Source organism: Spinacia oleracea, chromosome 2, assembly GCF_020520425.1.
Source record: "Spinacia oleracea cultivar Varoflay chromosome 2, BTI_SOV_V1, whole genome shotgun sequence".
Classification (NCBI taxonomy): domain Eukaryota; kingdom Viridiplantae; phylum Streptophyta; class Magnoliopsida; order Caryophyllales; family Amaranthaceae; genus Spinacia; species Spinacia oleracea.
In genome coordinates this window covers 47,140,810-47,161,783 of record NC_079488.1, presented here as the reverse complement: position 1 = coordinate 47,161,783, position 20,974 = coordinate 47,140,810, and the positions used below count along the sequence as shown (strand labels likewise).

At 34.6% G+C, this 20,974-nt stretch overlaps 1 protein-coding gene and 1 long non-coding RNA gene across 4 annotated transcripts; both read right to left on the bottom strand.

The window, feature by feature from the left end:
* Nucleotides 1–3,035: 3,035 nt before the first annotated feature.
* LOC110798470 (uncharacterized) lies at nt 3,036–7,191 on the bottom strand. The gene is made up of 5 exons (XM_056835902.1): nt 6,726–7,191; nt 4,369–6,502; nt 3,910–4,258; nt 3,606–3,726; nt 3,036–3,528 (listed from the first exon to the last, which is right to left on the bottom strand). Exons 2-5 carry the CDS (start codon nt 6,499–6,501, stop codon nt 3,036–3,038), a joined length of 3,096 nt encoding a protein of 1,031 aa, XP_056691880.1. The 5' UTR covers nt 6,502; nt 6,726–7,191.
* Nucleotides 7,192–11,567: 4,376 nt separating this feature from the next.
* LOC110785000 (uncharacterized) lies at nt 11,568–14,319 on the bottom strand. 3 transcript variants are annotated; one of them, XR_002532448.2, is made up of 3 exons: nt 14,179–14,319; nt 12,678–13,476; nt 11,568–12,168 (listed from the first exon to the last, which is right to left on the bottom strand). It is a non-coding gene; the product is annotated as an uncharacterized lncRNA (long non-coding RNA). The 3 variants fall into 3 exon arrangements; XR_002532449.2 differs by having other exon boundaries at nt 11,568–12,165; nt 12,678–13,435; XR_008927069.1 differs by having other exon boundaries at nt 11,568–12,165; nt 14,179–14,316.
* Between the last annotated feature and the right edge of the window lie 6,655 nt (nt 14,320–20,974).

Here is a 20,974-nt window from a genome sequence, read left to right as displayed (position 1 = left end):
GAATACTTGTTGATTGTGATGTATAAATTGTGATTATGAATCACCTATTTATAGGGAGGAAATATCGGACTTAGAGTTCCACTAGGATTCAATTTACTAATTCAATTAGAATTCTAGTTAAATCAATCTATTAGAATTTAATGTTTAATCAAACATTTAATTTAGGAAAACAATTAATCGAACAATCCTGAACGACTAAGGATTCGTAGCATTGCACAAACCACACACACGCAGCCATAAGGCCACGGTGCGCGGCTCGGCCCAAGCAGGCTGGCAGCACGGCCCATCGTGGGCGCTGCTGCTGGCCTTGCTCGCTCGCTTGCTTGCTCAGCTGGGCCTGCCTTGCTCGTTGCTCGGCTGGGCCTGCCTTGCTCGCTGCTCGGCTGGGCTGCTCGCTATTGCTGTGCGAGCGGGCTTCGCTGGGCGCGGGCCTGGCTTCGTGTTGGGCCTTGCGTCTAGCAAGCTCGTCCGACGATCGTTTCGTACGTCGCGCTTCCGATTCGTTTTCCGATTCGTTTTCCGATTCCAGAATTCATTTCCGATTCGAACAATATCTAATATTTCCGATTCCGGAATTTATTTCCGATTCGAACAAATATTTAATATTTCCGATTCCGGAATTTATTTCCGATTATGACAATATTTCCGATTCCGGTAATATTTCCGTTTCCGGCAATATTTCCGATTCCGGCAATATTTCCATTTCCAATAATATTTCCCGAGACGTACCATGTTTCCGTTTCCGGCAACATTAACGACTTGGATAATATTTATATTTCCGTTACGATCCATATTTCCGTTTCCGGCAATATCACCGTTTCCGGAGTATTCATATTTTGCCTTTTGACGATTTCAGCTCCCACTGGAACCGAGATCCGTCGATTCCGAATATTCATAAATGGAGTATTTAATTCACTTAAATACTTGATCCGTTCACGTACTATTTGTGTGACCCTACGGGTTCAGTCAAGAATAAGTTGTGGGTTATTATTATTAATTCCACTTTAACTGAAGCGGCCTCTAGCTAGGCATTTAGCTCACTTGATCTCACTGAATTATTAACTTGCATAATTAATTAATACTGAACCGCATTGATTAGACTTAGCATTGAATGCATACTTGGACCAAATGTATTATTTCCTTCAAAAAGTCCTCACCTTTAATATGCTCCATGACATGAAATTGATTCTAGTTTCAGGAGAAGTTGATCTCACTTAAACATCATTGAACATTGAAAGTAGAACTTGTATATTGAACATAAAAAGTTGGATGTTCATATGTTTTAGTTTGGAAAAGGGTTTGCACTTTTCCAAACATCCTTGAACTTTTGAAAAGACTTGTATTTTGTAAAATTGTATGATGATTGTTGTAAAAGGGAAACCTTTCAAGTATGAAAGTTCCTCACTTTACTAATCATTTTCGAAAATAAAGCTTGAAACTTGCATATTGATATTGAAAATGTGCTTAGAAATAATTTGAGAGGAATTTCAAGAGGGAAATCCTCCCAAAGATTGCACTTTTGAACACTTTTTCTAGTTTATCATGAGTATGTACTTAGATGAAAACATCATGGGAATTGAATATTGAAGTTAGAAAGGTAGAAACTTTGATTTAATCATAGTGATTTGCATTAGGGATTCGGTTTACCTTGCTAGGTTTAGGTTAGTTTTCCGATTTGTGCTCCCAATTGCTTTAATATTTCGGATTTTTCACCAAATGCCCCTGAGGTTTACTTTAATGCACCAAATACCCCTAAACTTTCCAAAATGCACCAAACACCCCTGACGTATGCAATAATATCATTAAATGCCCTTTTGTCTGACGGACGTTAACCCTCCGTTAGGCAGTTAGTTCGTTAAAACATAATGCACCGAATACCCCTGAGGTTTGGTAAAAAGCACCAAATACCCCTGAGGTTTGGTAATTTTTTTTCCAAAAACTAGCCGTTGAATTTGAATAATATAGCCGTTGCAGTCACCCATACACTAATTTCCCTTATATATACCATACCCAACAACAACACCACACTGCCCTAAACCCCAATCCCCCCCAACTGCACAAACAGTCCACCCCAAACCCCCACCTGCACAACCAGAACACTGCAACAGGAGCACCAACAACAAGCAGAACCCTGCAACACCAGCAGCAGCAACAACAAGAACAAACAACAACAGCAGCAGCAGCAACAGCAAGAATAACAAGACAGCAGAGCAACAAGAACAAACACCAATAGCAGCAGCAGCAAGGACTTCAACACAGCACAACACCAGCAGCAAGAACAACACAACAACAACAAGAATAGACAACACCAGCAGCAAGAACAACACAACACAACAACAACAATAACAAACAACAGAAGCAGCAACAACAGAAGCATCAACAACAGAAGCAGCAACAACAGAGCAGCAAGAACAACAACACAGCATGAGTTCTTGTTCCAATACATCATCATCCAATCTGTTTTCATACATACTTGTTCCAAACAAATGTTGTCCTATTTGTTCCAAAAAATGTGCAATAAAAAGCTCCGAGACATCCAAAAATCCACAGAGGCTATATTACAAGTGTGATCCTTGTAACCATTTTATGTGGTGCAAAGGAAGTGTTCTACACCAAAATCAACAACACCAACAGCAACAGAGCAATATAGAGTATGAGGGAACATCGGAAGACAACGACAATATAAGTGACGAACTGAAGAAACTGAAGAAAAGAGTGAAAGAGCTCAAAAAATTCCAAGCTGCAGCAATTAAAATAGGAATTGTAATGTTTTTGTGTCTAATGTTTGTAGTAAAGAAGTAATCAAGACAAACAATGATGGTTGTAATGGCACGAGCACATGAATTTCATTTATCAATAATATGCAAGTCTTTGAACTCGTAACTGAAATAGTTTGTTTCCAAAATAAACCGAACATCAAGTTGTGGGTAGCTTTACAAAAAAATGCCAAAATGTGCCACAACCTAAGTTGTTTTTCAAAATAAACCTAAGCTTTAAAACAGAAATACTAAACTGAATCCTAAGCTTACTTCTAGTTATGCAGCTTTGGACTTCTTGCTGCTCGATGCATTAGATGTTGGAGCCTTCCTCTTCCTAGCACCAGATGTTGATGCACCAGCAGAACCAGCAGCAGCTGTAGCAGATTCTTTCCTCTGTTTTGCAGTGGAACCTCCTTTACAGGTTCTTGAGTTATGCCCAATTTGCTTGCATTTCCCACACTTGACAGTGGTGTTTCTTTTCCCCCTCTTCTTCTCATGAGCACCTCTTCTTCTCTGCTTGGCTGGTCTGCCAGCTGCCCTTCTCATTAGTGGGGGAAGAATCCTAGGTAGCTCAAATGTAGGCCACTGTGTTGAGTCAGGCATGGGGTGAATATGCTCTGAGTATGTGAGCTTATAGGCTGCCCCTTTGAAGTAAGGAGAAACAAAATCTGTAGGATTGAGTCTTTGATGGTATATTACCCTAATAGCATGCTTGCAAGGTATACCACACCCTTGCCATTTCCCACAACCACAAACTCTAGCAGCAAGCCTAATAGGGAACTTCACATGACCATCTAAAACCTCAAATTCACCCCCCCCCCCCCAGCATTAGTTGCATAACAGAACCTCGAGTCAGCACTCCTCTCTTCAAGCTCCTTAGTAGCATATGGCGTCAATTGATCGGGTCCAATGTCAACAGCTTTATCAAATCTGGCCCCGATCTTCGTCATGCACCAAGACCTTATTTCTAACATAACAGAATACAATAATTGGCATCACACATTTTAATGCAAAATAAATACCCGACTCGGAAACTTGAACACATACCCGACTCGGACACTTGAACACAAACCCGACTCGGACACTTGAATACAAACCTAAATAAATAAGTTCCAATGACACAAAAATAGGATAAAATGTAAAGGATTACCTTCAAGAAGTGACAAAACAGGAAGATCCCTAAAGGGTTTGGTACACGCGTTGAAGGATTCCACAAAGTTGGTGGTGTTGTGATCACAAGTGACCTCAACATCAAACTTGTGTCTAGACCACTGTTCAGGCACTTTGTCAAGATATCCCACTGCTTCTGGGATGAGTTTGCCAATCTTTTCCATGGCTTTGTTGAAGACATATGGATTGTATGCATCAGCAGCAACCCAGAACAAGTCATGGAAGGCTGTGCCACTGTATCCAGCTTGTCTGCAGTTGGTATACAGATGCTGAGCACAGACCCTCCTGACTGCTTTGGGGAAAACATCATACAAAGCAGATTCTACTCCCTGCATAACACAATTCCAAGTTTCAATAACTAGGGAAGTGAACCAGAAAACTGAAAAAAATATAAACAATACTACAAATAATAAAAACCAAGAAAGGGAGGAGTAATTACCCTCATTCTGTCACTAATAAAAGTCCAGTCATCCCTCTGGCACCCATGTTGAACAAACAAAGCCTTCAAACTTCTGAAAAAATAGGACCATGTGTCCATACTCTCCGTACTCACAATGCTATAGGCTAATGGAAAAATCTCATTATTCCCATCGATAGCAACTGCAGTGAGGAGAATTCCCTTATAGTATCCACTCAAATGTGCACCATCAATGCCTATGATAGGCCTACAACCTCTTAAGAAACCCCTAACTTGTGCAGCAAAGGAGAAAAAGCAAGCCTTGAAACGGGGTGTCACGTTACCAGAATCTGCAGTCCAAGTGACCAAGGCATAACTCCCAGGATTGGTAGATTTGATCATTTCAGCATAGGATGGTAAAAGGGCATATGACTCATCAAAACCTCCATAAATTTGCTGCCTCCCGAGGCTTCTCACCTTGTACATCAACCTCTGTTTCACTTGTACCCTATAAATCCCCAATGCCTTTCTTTGAAGTGTCTTAATTGGGATTTCTGGATTTGCTTCAATGTCAGGAAGTAGTTTGGTGCATAGCCACTGAGATGTCACCATGGGATTCTCCTCAAGTCTCCCACAAGACTTGTGCTCACTGACAAGAGTTTTAATGGCCCAACTGACCCCATCCAACAACACACAGGCATGGATCCTCCAATTGCATGACTCAACCAGACACATTGCAGTGAATCTGGTTGTATCAGCCTTTTCAACACTCACAGCAAATCCCTCTTGAATACAGAAGTCTCTGAAGACCTCCATGAAGTGTGTCTTGCTTTGGAATATCATCCATGGTTGCAACTTGATAGTCCCCCATGGCATGCTTCCCACAACTTTCCCATTTGCATACAAATTATCCAGCTTATTACTCCCATCTAAATGATCCTCAAAACTTCTCTCAGAAATTACCTCCTTAAGAACATCTTGTTCTTCATCTTCTTCAATTTCTTCGTCAATGAAATCGTCGGAGTTGAAACCAGTTTCACTATCACTCTCACTCTCCTCAAAATTTTCATCATCACTCTCATCATCCCATTGCTCCTCTTCCTCCACATTGTATGCAGTGGGTTTCCTCACCCTTGAACCAGCAGGCCTTCCCCCCCTCTTCTTAGGAACAAACTCACCCGTCTTCTTAGCATGACTTCTGGAAATTCTGAAACCCCTCCCTTTGTTTAACTCAGCCCTGTTAGGAGGGGGTGTCTGATCTGGCTGGTGTTCTGTTTGATGTTGTTGCTGCTGTTCTGTGGGTTGGTGTTGCTGTTGTTCTGTTTGTTGTTGTTGTTGATGTTCTGTTTGTTGTTGTTGCTGATGTTCTGTTTGTTGTTGTTGTTGCTGTGGTTGTGTTTGTGGTGAGGTTGGTGGTGGTGAGGGACTTCTTGGTGGTGGTGATGGACTTCTTGGTGGTGGTGATGGATTATTTGGTGGTGGTGAGGGACTTCTTGGTGGTGGTGATGGATTATTTGGTGGTGGTGAGGGACTTCTTGGTGGTGGTGATGGATTATTTGGTGGTGGTGAGGGCTCTCTTGGTGGTGGTGAAGGCTCTTTTTGTGTATTTGGTGGTTGGGAACCTCCCGGGGAAAAGCAGTCAGCATGTTGTGAGCTGTAAACACGTACGTACTCTACGCTTAAATCCTCAACATCATACACAGGCACCTCAACTGCCACTGTGTTTGCCAATTGCTCCTCCAAATCCCTTTGAATCTCAGCCTCCCTTTCTAACCTTCTCCTTTCCTCTTCCCTCTCCCTCTCAAACTCCTCAGCTTTCCTTCTAAGTTCTACAGCCTTCCTTTCCTTCCTATCCTTCCTTTTCTTAACTGCAGTCCTAAATTGGATTGAAGTTTCCTTCTCATTTGCCTTCTCTATCCATATTTCCACAGTATCTGTGCGCTTAAATAAACCCCACATGCCCATCAAACCAACATCATTCAACAATTCTACTCTTTTATTCGTACTAGGATTAACATAAAACAATCTAAATAAATCGGGAATCAGAACATCTTGCTTAATAGAATCATCAAACAAGTCATCAACCAAATCCATGTAGTTCGTTTCATCAGTATCTTGTACCCTCACATCAAAATTCCGATCATTATAATGACATAACAACCAAATTGCGACCATCCTATACAAACAATAAACACAACACAAAAATTCAAATTAATGAACTAAATCATTAGGCAAAACAACAAAGCACAACCAGACACTATGTTTTACCATTAACACCCCAAAATTCAAGTTAACCCATCTCATGGAAAAATCACGATTTTAGCAAAACCCTAACCCTAATCAAAGCAAAATTCGCAAAAAATAGCACCAAGAACAAGAAACGAATTGAGTGAACTAACCTTGACACAATTTTGATGAAGTTGAAGCCACAAATTCCAGTCCTTTGCTCTCCTTGCACCCACTTTTGTAGGACTCGCGAAAACTGCAGATTTTTGGACCAAATTGTCGATCTTTTCGTGGGGATTTACTTCGACTAACTATTGCGAGTTGTTTTACACAAATCCCAGCAAATTTCGATCTTTCTCTCTCTTTGGTTTGGTACTCAAGTGCTCTCTAATGGTGTAAGAGAACAGAGAGAAATGTCGAGGAAGAAGTTGGGAAGTTAGGTTTTGAATTTGTTTTGTTTTTTTTTTCTTTTTTGATATGGCGCCAGAAAGGACAAGTAAGGGCAACAAGGTAAAAACATGGTAACGGAGGGTTAACGTCCGTCAGACAAAAGGGCATTTAATGATATTATTGCATACGTCAGGGGTGTTTGGTGCATTTTGGAAAGTTTAGGGGTATTTGGTGCATTAAAGTAAACCTTAGGGGCATTTGGTGAAAAATCCGTTAATATTTTAGAAAATTGTAGGAATTGAAAATGGGGAAATAGAATCTGTGTTTGATTTTTGAGAGAAAAAACCAATATTACGAGGTTGTATAGAATTCCCCTCCCCCTCATTTGGGTGAAAATGAGGGGTTTAAATATAAAATTATGCGGCTAAACGCCAAGCCATGTCAGTGCCCAGCGCAGGGGCAGCGCCTAACGCAGGTGACGTGTCTCAGGTCGCGCCAAACAAGGACGATGACGCCGTCCTTTTCTTTTGTTTTGTATCTTTGTACCTTGTACGATTTTCGTCACGTAGTTTTGCTTGGTGGTTAAGGCATTTTGCGACTAAAAAACCACCATTTTGAATCCGTGTTTTGAATTTTGAACTCGGTTTTACGGGACGGGGCCCGGCATGCTCGATTTTATGGGTCGGCGCCCGATATTGATTGCTTAATGGCATTTCGACTGGAAACGGCCATGTAAGACCAATGGAGAGGTCCATTGGGTGAGATTGTGTTGGGATTTAGAATTTGATTTTTGGAAATTGAATTTTGTACCGAGTTCCGGAATGGGAACGGGCTCTGGAATTGGACTTTGGATTTTGGAACATATTTTAGCAATTGGGACTTCCGCATGGAGTTGTACCAACCACCTACCAAGGGTAATGGTTTCCTCATTATCCCAATAGTGTAGACACAAATTAGGTGTCTACAGGTTTCATTACAAACAAATTATATCTATTCATTAACAGATCAATTTAGAAAGTTTTACTTCGTTAGTTCCTTCATGAGTAATTTGAAGAAGTTGCCAAGCTTCCTTAGCGATGTTGCAACCCATAAAACGGTTGTATTAATTAGGACCAATACCAAAATGAAATAATTTAATAGCCTTGGCATTTAATTCAAGTTTTATATAATCAGACTTATCATATTGAGAGATTGGTTTAGGAACAACCTGATTTTCTTCATTTCTCGTTGTAACTTTAAAGTTCCCGACTTCAATTACTCTCCATACCTGGTAGTTTTCGGCTTTGATGAAAATTTCCATGCTATTCTTCCAACAGGGATAATATTTCTCATCGAAAAATGGAGGTCGCATGGTTCAGTAACCTTCTGGGAATATCTTGTAAGTTTCCATCTCTTCCAGGAACTTGACTCTACGAGGTTTCCTACTTGTTACCGAGTTTCGACTCTGATACCTACTGTCATTATGATGGAACACCACAAAAGGGGAGGTGAATTGTACTAAGAACTTATAGCCAAAATAATCGCCGAATAAAAAAATAAAATCTATAGGAACACAGTACACAAGAGAGATTTTTGCGAGAAAACTTCCAGGCCTAACTAGAAATAAAACCTCGACCCACTTGGGATTTTTCTAAAACTCTTCACTATAATAAGCAAATAACAACTAAGTTACAAACCTATTAGAAACTCGAATCTTACTTGAGTTCCTCTAAGAACTCAAGTTCCCTATAGTTATTCCCTCAAACAACTACGCTTACTGCTTCTACTCTGAAGCTTTTTCTCTCTCTACACTCAAGCTTAACTCAAAGCCTACAAAATAAGAGTTCAATCAAACCCTTACCCCAAACAAGACTTTACCCAAAGTCTCTCTCTCTCTCAAAATAAAACAGACCCTTGAATAATAAACACTAAGAAACAGGAACTTAGAACTCTAAAGGAACCAGTATGTGGAACTAACTTAATAACGAGTAAGACAAAGTATATGATGTATATAATTATTTTCCACCATGTTAAACACTTTGCAAAAGTAAAAACGTTCTCCTTTTATATGCAACAATTATTCTCTTCCTCAAGTAAACTTCCACTTACTTAGCCATGTTTCCTACAAAGTAGGCATGATCCAATAACCAAGTAAATAGAAGAACGTGTGGAGTAAGGACCAAGCATTGTCTTAAGTTTCTCCACTGATTTTAAACCGTGCAATTTATGCGTCCTAGTTTCTACGCATGATCTTTATGTTCCTAAAGCAAACTCATTAAATATTAGTTATATTAAACGTGATTTATTCCATGGTTCCATAGGATTACAAACTAAGTAAGAAACTACCCAATTAATCTACTCATAAACGTAAATTAATCTTTGACTAACTAGGATTCCCAAATTAATAAGACTCTAATTAATTAATTTATTCCAAAATCTGAATCTTATTCATCTTATTAATAATCATAGACTTAATCAATTATCTATTTATTATAAGACTTTTAAACAAATTAAAACTCTTAAATAAACTATCCTAAATGCACATTTATATTCTAAGCTAACTGACAATTAGATTAATATATACTGATGTTATATTTAGGATGTAGACCAAGTTCCTTATACACGAGTTCCTAGGCATGAGTTTCTCAGACACGAACTCCTGACAAGAGTTTCTGTTTCCTTACATTGAAGTCTAGAATGTAAACTCATACGAACAGACTTCTTCTCTTCGAGTTCCCCTTCAGGAATTGATGCTTCTCTTTCGGAGTTCCTCTAGCTCGTTTGGAATTCTAGTTCTTCCGTAGGAACGTTCTAACTTCCAGCTTCTCTAAAGCTCATCCTTAGGAACTGCTCTGCAATTCCAGCTTTAGATTTTATGCTTCTTTGTTATAAGCGTCTTACAATCATCAACTTCCAGTAAGCTCTATTATTGATGATGTTAACACAACCTTTCATTAATGATTCTTTATAACTTGAAAACCTCGTTAGTTGATTACTTTAGTTTATCATCATCAAAAATATATTAGCTCAGATTTCTTACATGTTTATTTAGAATTAATGATTTGCAGCTATCACAAATGAGACTTTTTTGAATTTTTTTGTTTTTTTATAGCTTTAAATTCCTACTTGTTGCGTAAATTGTTCCCTACATATTTGTTGGATTGGACTCTCCTAATTGGTGATTTGAAATTAATTAAATAATCCGTTTTTAAAATTAATTAAATTCAATTTGATAAAACAATAAGCTTTTATAATTAATTAACTTTAATTGTGAAGTCATCGAGCCTATTTTTTGACTATTCTATAAGGGGTCATTTACAAAAATGACCTCAAGAGTTCCCTTATAGAATAGAGCATTTGTGATGCAGTCCAGAGATAACAAAGATAATTTTGAGACATCAATCAATTTTGCCTTGTTCATCTCGAATGTAAAGCTTTAAGAGAAAAAGACCGAAATTGATGGTCTAAAGAACATCTTTATTGAACTTAAAAACATTACAGATTGCATACATCATCGAATCCATTACAATGCATAATTAAGTAGTTAAGTACTAACATATTGAGGTTGCCATATATGATCCTCGAGTGATTCTAGCCTATAAGAAGCATATTTTTTAACCAATAAGCATACATCTCTGGGTACCTCTTAAGGTCTTTGTAATCAACATACAGTATACCAAATCGTGAACTATATCCCAATATCCATTCAAAATATAATTGTCGACCATGACCACGCAAAAGTAGCCAACAATGTTTGTTTCCTTGTCGATGGTCTTTTTTCAGGGCACCCAAGTAGTTTTATAGGAATGAATTCCTTTCGTATCATGCAATCCCTATTATTGATTGCTTCTTATCTTTTTATAAAGACAATGTACTACTACATGTACATATTCGTATTATAGTTTATAATTAATTCGCAAGGTCTGCAACAAATGATTAAGATGATGAAAAGGTATAATAGTGGTACCATTCTCAAACACAATGACCGTGGGATTTTCATAACGCTCCTTAATGTAATTTATAGCCTTGTACAGACCCCATGGTACCTCATAAGCTAGTAAGAGTTTGCCTACAAAGATAAAAACAATTGTTACATAGGATCACTCTTGGCATCTTGTATTATATACACATACATGGTTGCCGAAAATTAACTTATGACCTATTGGGACACCAATTTTACTGACTTTGATTTAGTAATCATGCATTGACAAAAAAGAATTATAGAAAGAAAATATGAAAAAGAACATAGACCTAGCTAGAGTATATGAGAGAAGAGTCATAATTGGGGAAGAGTATTAAATCAAGCATGTTGGTATGCCGGGGTCTTTGGCTTACTCGGTTGGTTATACATCTAATAAGCTGTATAGTGGTTTATTCCCACGAAGTCCGTTGAGCCCTTAACCGTTAACCTCTTACACTCTTACCCTTGATTTTTTTTTTCTTCTTTAGATTTATAACGGAGGAATATTTTATAAAGATGGTATAATCTTCCAAATGCAACGTTTCTATTTCTGGAATTTTTTTCTAGTTGCAACTTTTCTATTTTTGACAACTTTACCTACTCGACTTTACCATACTACCCTCATCCATGTTCAATAACCCACATTTTCCCTGATTACATTTGAAAATGAGGGAATAAATGCATGTAATTTACAATACATCAACTTGCATTGCAAAAATTGGGATGAATAGTAAAAAGGAGGAAGTACAAGTAGTACATAATATTCTGGTACCTTACAATAGAAAAAAGAAAATTTTGTATTTTACCACCTAAAAAAATCCAAATTTGTCTTTTACCACCTAAAGTCTCAAACATTTTATATTACCACCTAAAAAAAATTAAAGTTCATTTCACCACCTGTTAACAGTTAATGGCGCTTTACTGGGACCCGTTAATTAAACTTCCCGCCAATTTATTTTCTCAGTCGGTTTATGCGATTTCCTTCTTTATTCTTCTTTCTCAATCAAATCTTCACCTTCCTTCTATATTCCTCTTCAATTTTTCACCACATATTTTAATTTCTATCCCAATTGCATAATCTTTCCTTTTCTCTCCCTCTCTTCAACAAGACTCCTTCATAATCCCTCTCTTGAAATAAGTTGTAGCCCTCATCCTTCAATTTGTATGCCATTTCGATGAATACTTTAATTTTTTTTGCTTGTGGGTCAAATCCGTTGATCGATTTCTCCCCAATCTGTTTCTTCTTTTTCTTTTTCTTCCCACATGGCCTCTCCATTGCACACCTACTAATCCAAATTCACAAAATTCTCAGCTCAATCTTGAACCCTAGAACATTCCATTCTTATATGAGTACACGCTATACTTATCTAACAAGGCACATAAAAGTTCAATCTTGAAAAGCGAAAGCAAGATAACAACCACTATTAGGAGAATTGGAGGGAATATTAGTTCATAAAAGTTGTGTATCAACATTATCTCTTACAAGCTAGAAAACCAATCAAAATAAAGGTTTATATTAGTTCCTAATAAGATCAATTAGAATTCTCTAACCTCGATTTGTAAAATCAACAAGCATTCAATAAATCCCCAATTTCGATTTCATATGAACCCTAATTTCTGTTCTGGAAAATTTGGGGTTAATTTAATCATTATTTAAACAAACAAAAATACACAATTCGCATATCCCAATCACTTACATATATTGATTCATTTCCGTCAAAAATTATCATCAACTTCAACAAATGACTGCTACGAAATTTGATGCACAACAATTTAAATCGTTACCATATTGTACCTTGACTCGGTTGCTTTCACCCAACAAATTGATCAAAAATCAGAAATTAATGAAAGCCCCAATCAATTTCAAGTTTTTCATATAAATTGGTGATCTATGGGAAGATTTAATGACTTGTAGTTGGTTTTTTGAAGAACGTTGAGGAAACTTATAAGGCAACTGATATAATAGGCGTTGAAGTGGAGATGCTATTAACTTTCCTGTTACCGGGTGGTGACATGAATTTTTGAATTTTTTTGTTTTAGGTGGTAACATAAAACTTTGAGATTTTAAGCTTTTAAGGTGATAATATTGGTCCTGTTTGGCAAAACTAGCAGTAGCGGATAGCTTTTAGCGGTTGAGTAGCGGGTAGCGGTCAGAGTAGCGGGTAGCTGTCAACTAGTAGAGGGTAGAGGTTAGCTGTCAAGGTAGCGGTTGATAGTATGAGTGTTTGGTAAAAGTAGTCGTTGAAGTTACAAAAGAAAATAAAAAATAATATATTTAGTTAGAAAATTAAATAAATTCAACCCATTATCATGATTATTTTTTGGTAACCATGCTATATAGTAAAGTAATGTATGGAAGTAATGACTTCATACACATAAAGTAAAAGACTACATTGTTCCTCTTAGTAAATAAATAGATAAATAACGTCAAATCGATTATGTTTAACTGCAGTTTACAATAATTAAAAGTTTCTTCTAACTTTCCTTAAATCATCAGCAACACGATCACGAATAACCTTCATTTGAGTACAACTAGCTCCGACTCCATTTTCCCTATGTGAAATGTGAAAAGACATGAACACCGGGAAGCTCGACTGAATCCATAAGTACATTACATCAAAAGCAATATACAACCGTCATCAAACATGACAATATGGGACACCCAAATATAAACGTATAATTTAAGTAATAAAACCATCTAAATAAACGTACAACACAACTAAAAATGCAATTGAGTGGCCTGAATCTATCACTTCATTAGAACATACACAATTAAAAGTCATGCAAGCCTTAAACCAATCATGTATATTAGGTACGGTGTACATGGTTGCCCCAAGAGAAACTGCGCCCGAAATATTATTAGGATGTTAATTATGCTCAATTTCATAACGACCTCATCACAAAATATGCAATAATGGCAATGGCAAAATACCAAAATTCATAGGACCGGGAGAAGCACATGAACGTGGAAGTTGGGAGTTATGATTGATCACAGTAATATTATATCGAAGACTAAGGCCATAGTCTACATTATTTCATGAGCTTAATAGGGCCATACACAAGCTGCATTATCAAATAATTAGCGAGTAATTGTATACTTTTCACGTTCATGTGCGCCAGTCCTGTTAATTTCTCGCCGGATTCCTCCCAAGATCAACAACAACAAATAACGACATTCGATACAGCAATCAGCAAAATAAATAAATATGAATGTAGTATATTTTAAAACCCTAAATTTTCAGAGAAAATCAAATTAATTTACATGGACATAGAAACAAAAAAGAGAGAAGGCATACCTGAAGAGGAGATTAGAGAGATTGATGATTGAAGAATTTTAATGGAGATATACGAGGGAGACGACCAGGACTTTTAGAGGAGATAGACCAGCGTGATATACATGAGATATGATGAAAATAAATTGTGACGCTACTTATCAGGATGAAACGTTAATATTTCTAACGTTTCACAAAAGCTACTCAAACTCTACCTCTACCTCTACCTCTATCTATAACCTCTACCTAAAACACTACCTTGCCAAACACTCAATTTTTTCATCTAGTGTTTTGATTAGGTCAAAACACTAACTCGTTATCACCCATTTCTACAACAATTTTGTGAACGAACCGACAATATAAATTACAAACGGGGGCGGGAGAATTCAAACCTGAGATCTATTGTCCACATCCCCCCAATCTTATACCAATTCTTAAATTGACTTGGTCCACACTAAATTTATTGTGCACCATGCCTTAAAATAAAGTCAACAATTTGTTCCTAATTTATTTTTTGCATTTTATTAGGATTATTATGGAAAAAAATATCAAATTAGTGTTGTTGATACATGTTGTGCTTGAATAATGTGATTTTAAGTCACAATTCGCTTTTAAAAACATAGGGTTACTATGCTTCAAAAAATGGTTACTATGTCTAAGAATTTTGGTGTTTAATTTATTATAGTTACTATATGAACAACAAAGGTCACTATGAGTGTAAAAAGAGTGCTATAGAAAACTACTAGTATAGTACCCGTGCGATGCACGGTTTCTAATCCAAATATAAATTTATAAGAAATATATAGACAACTATCTTCAAAATAGTGTTTATTGATATTCTCCAATTTAAAGTTAATGATGGATAGATTAGTTATTGCTCATTCGGTGTCTTATTTATTAAAACAATTAACACAAATAAGGTACATAAACAAAATTATTAATTTTCATTCTCATTCACCACATTTGTCAAACATAAAGTTATCTCACCCACCCTTCATTTTGATAGTTCGTAGTAATACCCCCTTAAAACTCGCACAATCGCCTCATCAATATCGATTATTACCCGATCACTTAACACCTCCCACACCATTTACTTTATTCAGTTAGAGATGACTTTAAGGCGGACAGGGGTTGCACACCCGTAACCTCCTACAATTCTCATCTTCACCCCCTCCATCCACGATACGAACGATACCCACCCCTCCTAATCCCCGTCTTGAGAAGTACAAAATAGAATTCATCCTCTCTTCATCACCCCCCCTCCCGTGTATCCTCACAGGCCACCCTCAAACCCACCCCTAGACTATTTTTTTTTATATATATATATATATATAAGAGATTTTTGAATTTTAAAACTCTATTCTAGAGTCTTTGTAATTCGTTTGGTTAATTAGAGTAATTGAGTAAATAAAAAAACATTACAATATGTAAGCAATAACCGTATTCAAGAAAATATTTTTAATTCTTGTTGCAAATTATTTTTTTCAAAGCATTTGTTGTTATTTTTTATACTCCGTATAAAATAATTTTTTATTGATGAAAATGACTATATAGAAGTTAATGTATTTTTTTAAAAAATAAACCATTCATCCGCTATCATCCGATCTACCTGTTTCATATGCGGATGATGGATGGGTGGACACATGTGATGGGTTATGAGGGTGACTAATGGATGCGGGTGGAGGAGATTGATAAACTGGTGGATGCAGGTGAAGCTCCACCCAATCCAAATCCGGCCCATTGCCATCCCTATTTGTCTATGCGAATAAATTTTGGCACTTCAATTAATTACTGTATTTATAAATCCCTAAAATTAAATTAAAATCTTTTATTAGTTAGTTTTTTTAGCGTATTAGAGTATTAGGTGATCATTATCTTTATGGTGGCGTTACATTTATAAAACCACCCCTAGATATTTTGTGTGTAAATCATTATTATGAAATAGTCTTGTGTCATACAGTTTGTAATATGAATGTTCTGTTTCTAACTTAAATAGTACTCTGTAGTGTAATCTTACTTATTTTCCGTATAATCTAGATGATTTTTTTCCCCGGCCCTTTGGAACTTTAATTAATTCTTAACGTAGTCCCAAATCCCTCAAATTAATTTATTTTTTTAATTTGTGAGTACTTTTTACCGTATAGTCTAGGTGATCAATATATTTATATATGGTGGTGTTCATTTATAAAATCACCACCTAGATATTTTGTTTGTAAAATATTATGAAACAGTCTTGTGTCATATAGCTAGTTTAAGGTCTTATAATATGATTTATTTCTAGCTTAAAATATAGTGTAGTCTTACCTATTTTTCGTATAACCTAGGTGATGTTTTCATAATATTGGTGATTTTTTTTTTCTTTCTAAGTTGAAAGATTTATGATATAATTAAATAACTTTTCTTTATCTGTGAGTATTTTTTACCGTATAGTCTAGGTGATCAATATCTTTATGGTTGTGTTACATTTATAAAATCAACACCTAGATATTTAGTTTGTAAAATATTATGAAATAGTCTTGTGTCATATAGCTAGTTTAAGGTCTTATAATATGAATGATCTATTTTTAGCTTAAAATATAGTGTAGTCTTACATATTTCCCGTATAACCTAGCTAGGTGATCTTTTCTTAATATAGGTGATTCTTTTTTCTTTCTAAGGTGAAAGATCTATGATATACATATTTGATTTTCTACTATGATGTTTATATCTAAGTCATTTTTTATTACCTCTTGAAACTTTATATTTTTTTTAATCTCGGATCTTCGTTAGCATCTACGTAAGACTTTACCTATCTATATAATATACTAAAAGAGAGGAAATCAATGTGGTGATGACAAGTGTCACTCATTGATTCGCCTCTCTTTTAGTTAAAAATACTCTCTAATACATATATGGAATAATATCATAACTTGATCAAGCTGCAGAAAATACTCATATAATATCTTTAACTTTATTACTACTCATTTAATAAATCATGATATCATTGTAACTTTATGTAAAACGTGAATTAGTTCCAAAAAAAAAAAGTGAAGCACAAGTATTAATTAAGTAACTATTGTAAAAGATATTTTTGACTTTTTTATTTTATATATACTTATTACTCATTAAAATACATCAAGATCTATGTATCCTGGCATAATTCTATTTCAATGTCACGAGTCACACCTAACATTATTCTTACATATTGTTACTATGTTTATAATTTATATGTGATTATCTAACACAATTTTATTATATTATCTTTATATATTTACATTGACTACCTAACATAATTATAGTATATCTACTATAATTACTTTTCATTAACATGCATATCTCTAATAAGAATACAATCTTTTCCAAAAAAATATTTCGCAAAACGTGTTTGTTAGTAAATTTGAGTGCATATTATAACCATTTGTCATCATGCAAGATGTCATATGCATTACAATCTTTTCCACAAAATTATGGAATGCAATATTATGTGCTACTTTTGCAATTATCATTCTAATACGTGTTTATTTCATTTTATTACAATCTTTATTCAATGTTTTCCACAAAAATATGTATCCTTTCGTTCTTGAGTGTTAGTCCCTTTTGTAATTGAAAACATTTCAACAAAAAATACTATTGAAATATGGTATTTCAATAGAATCTAACCAATGTGTGTAGGGTAGAGAAAGAATTAAGGGGTTTAATGGGATAAATTTTAATTGAGAGTAAACAAGTGAGCCATTTGGATATTTATAAGGGTATAAAATGGATAATGTTGAACAGATAAGGAAAGACTCCAAAAATAACTAATAAAAAAGAACTCAATAAGAAAGGGGACTAACATTCAAGAACGGAGGGAGTATGTGTTATTCTGTGCAATTCTCACACCTTTATACAATATATTCATTAAAGTACATATATAATAACATGTCATATTATTTACGGTCAAATCACCAGAGTCAAAATTAGCTATTATAACATGCATTATGATACCCCGTTACATCATCATGGAAATTAAAGGAAACGAATGTGAGGTTTGAAAACAAACGAATTACAATGTTTCAACAATAACTAGCTCAATTGAATTATTATTGGTGGATGAGAAGTTAAATTATCACAATTTTACTTTATGATTTTGACATTTCTTTTACTTAGTAAAAATATTCTTATTATAATATGTTTGCAACAAAAAATTATTATTAAATGTTAATGTGAAGTGTTGCAATATCACTTATATATAAAATTTCGAGCAAAATTAATATTTTGACATGTAAATCGTGCATCACACCTTGGTGATGCATGGTGCGGATTTGGATTTAATTGACTTGGAAACAATCCTCACATCCTAAAAATGTGGTCATATTTAATTTTTTTTTTTTTTTATCAATATTATGGTTAATAGTAAAATTATTTTTAATAATAAATTTATGTCAAAATTATCAAAATTTAGCTCAAAGGTAAGGTGGAATTTGACCAAATATATCAATATTAGGTTACCTATATACTATATTAAAAGAGAGAAAATCAATGTGGAGCTGATAAATATCGCTATCTGATTTGCCTCTCTTATAGAAATAAAAAAATATATAAAAATTTAAATATTTGATTCTGTAATTATTTTAAACAGCGTAAGGCGATCGAAGTGAGGTTCAATCTTGATTGAATTAACTTGCCCCTCATAAAAAAATTGATTCTATTTTCCAAAAAAACAAAAAACATTCTACACATGGAGAATATTTTGTAAATTATACTTTATGTACTTTGCTAACAAATATGACCAATATAATGTTATTTTTATATAAAAAAAATTAATCCATTATACTTAGTACCTAGGATTTTTATAAAATTTTAAAAGCAATATACAGATATTGGATAATTAGAATACAAATAAATCAGAAAATCAATCAAGTATATATGAATAAGAGTGTATTAAAAAATTACTATAATACTCTATAATATTTTAACAACTAAATTTGAAAACCGCAATTGGTTGTACAATTTTATACGTAGTATATTTAGTAACTAAATTCGATATTATCAAAGCCATTGATAGTAATATTTAACTATTTTTTTTAAAAAAATGTAACTTTGTTAAACATGAAGAAAACTTGCGTAATCTAATCCACCTACTAATCTACTACTTAGTTCCTCAATTTTAGATGCAACTCTTTGATTTTAACACTATCTATTATATTTACTTATCCCTCTACTTTTTCTGTTTTTTTTTTTTTTTGTGTGATTATTAATACTTTATAATGAACATAGTCATGTACTCTCTAACATTTTTTTTGGATTTGTCTAAATACTTACACAATATTACCATTTTTTAAAAATAATTTTTACTTATTTGATAATTTAAGATATTAACAGTTGAAGTTACTTATTAACAACCGTGAAAATAAAATTGCATTATCCAAAAGCATGGTAGAAGTAGTAAATAAGAAAATCGATATGCAACTAACACACGTTACTCTCTACTTAAAAAAGCTCCTTCATATATTTTAGGCTAAACAATTGAATGATAATTTAATCATTTTTTAACAACATTTGTATACGTAATACTAAAATAGTGACAAATTTATGTGGACCTGAAAAAATAATGTTGTCTGATGTGCCTCTCTTATAATAAAAATAAAAATCATATGATAAAATAATAATATAATTCGTATTTATTTTACCTACAATCTAGCTTCTAATTAGTTATGGTAATAATTGATTATACTACGAAGTACTATTTACTTATGACCAATAAATTTCTTAATTAAAATTTATACTCCATATCCATATCTATATACTTTGTACTATACCAAACGGAAGTCAAATCGATGTGGATATGACAAATATCGCTCTATGATTTGCCTCTCTAGCTTATAACATAAATAATGACTAATTGTAAACTACTGGATGCGGTATCAATTTTTATTTAGAAATTATGTCATACGCTAGATACGGATATGTATGACGAATGTTTATCTTTGATCGTTTATTATTTGAAATCCAATGAATCTTTGCATGCATTTCTGATACCGGAAATCTTATAATAGTTGATCATGTACTATCAATTAAATTATTACAATGCTATCATCTTTTTAAGAATTAGTGTCATATATATAATGAATCCGGATATGCATAACAAATCTTAACTCTTGATTAAATATATTTTACAAGGTTGTCTCAAACATTTTATTGACCAATTTTAATTAACAAACTGAGACCCCTAGCCATTTTTTTTATGACGGGTCCTAGCCTGTACTTAATCTTAAATATGAAAAACAAAATTTTCCACATTGTTATTATCGTAATATTTTTGCCATATATTTAAAAGTTGGTTAAGGAAAGGATTATTGATCGAATATATATAGTGATGTCAGATTGTCAACGAGGCATATTTTTGGGAGACCCCCGTGCATCCTCCTCAAGTGGACGGGGATGGCGGAAAGTTTGGTGGATGATGGAGTTAAAAAATGTATTCGTCGTGGGAGACGGGACAAGGATAAATTTTAGATTGGACCCACCTGCGTTGCTAATCCTTCATCTAATTGATTATGAATAATATAAAAAAAAATTACTACTAACTTATTATAATATTTTATTTATTTATTCAGTTACTCTAATCAGACTAAGGAATTTCAAAAACTCAATAAGTTTTGAAATTCAAAACTATCTTACCAAAAACATTGAGTCTAGGGGTGCGTTTGAGGCGGGGATGGATACATTGGAGGGGGGGTCATGAAGAGGGGGCTAAAGTTTATTTTGTACCTCTGGGATTGGAAGTGGTGGGTATCGTTTATGTCGTGGATGGAGATGAAAATTATAGGCGGGTATGAGTGTGCAGGTCTCACCTCGC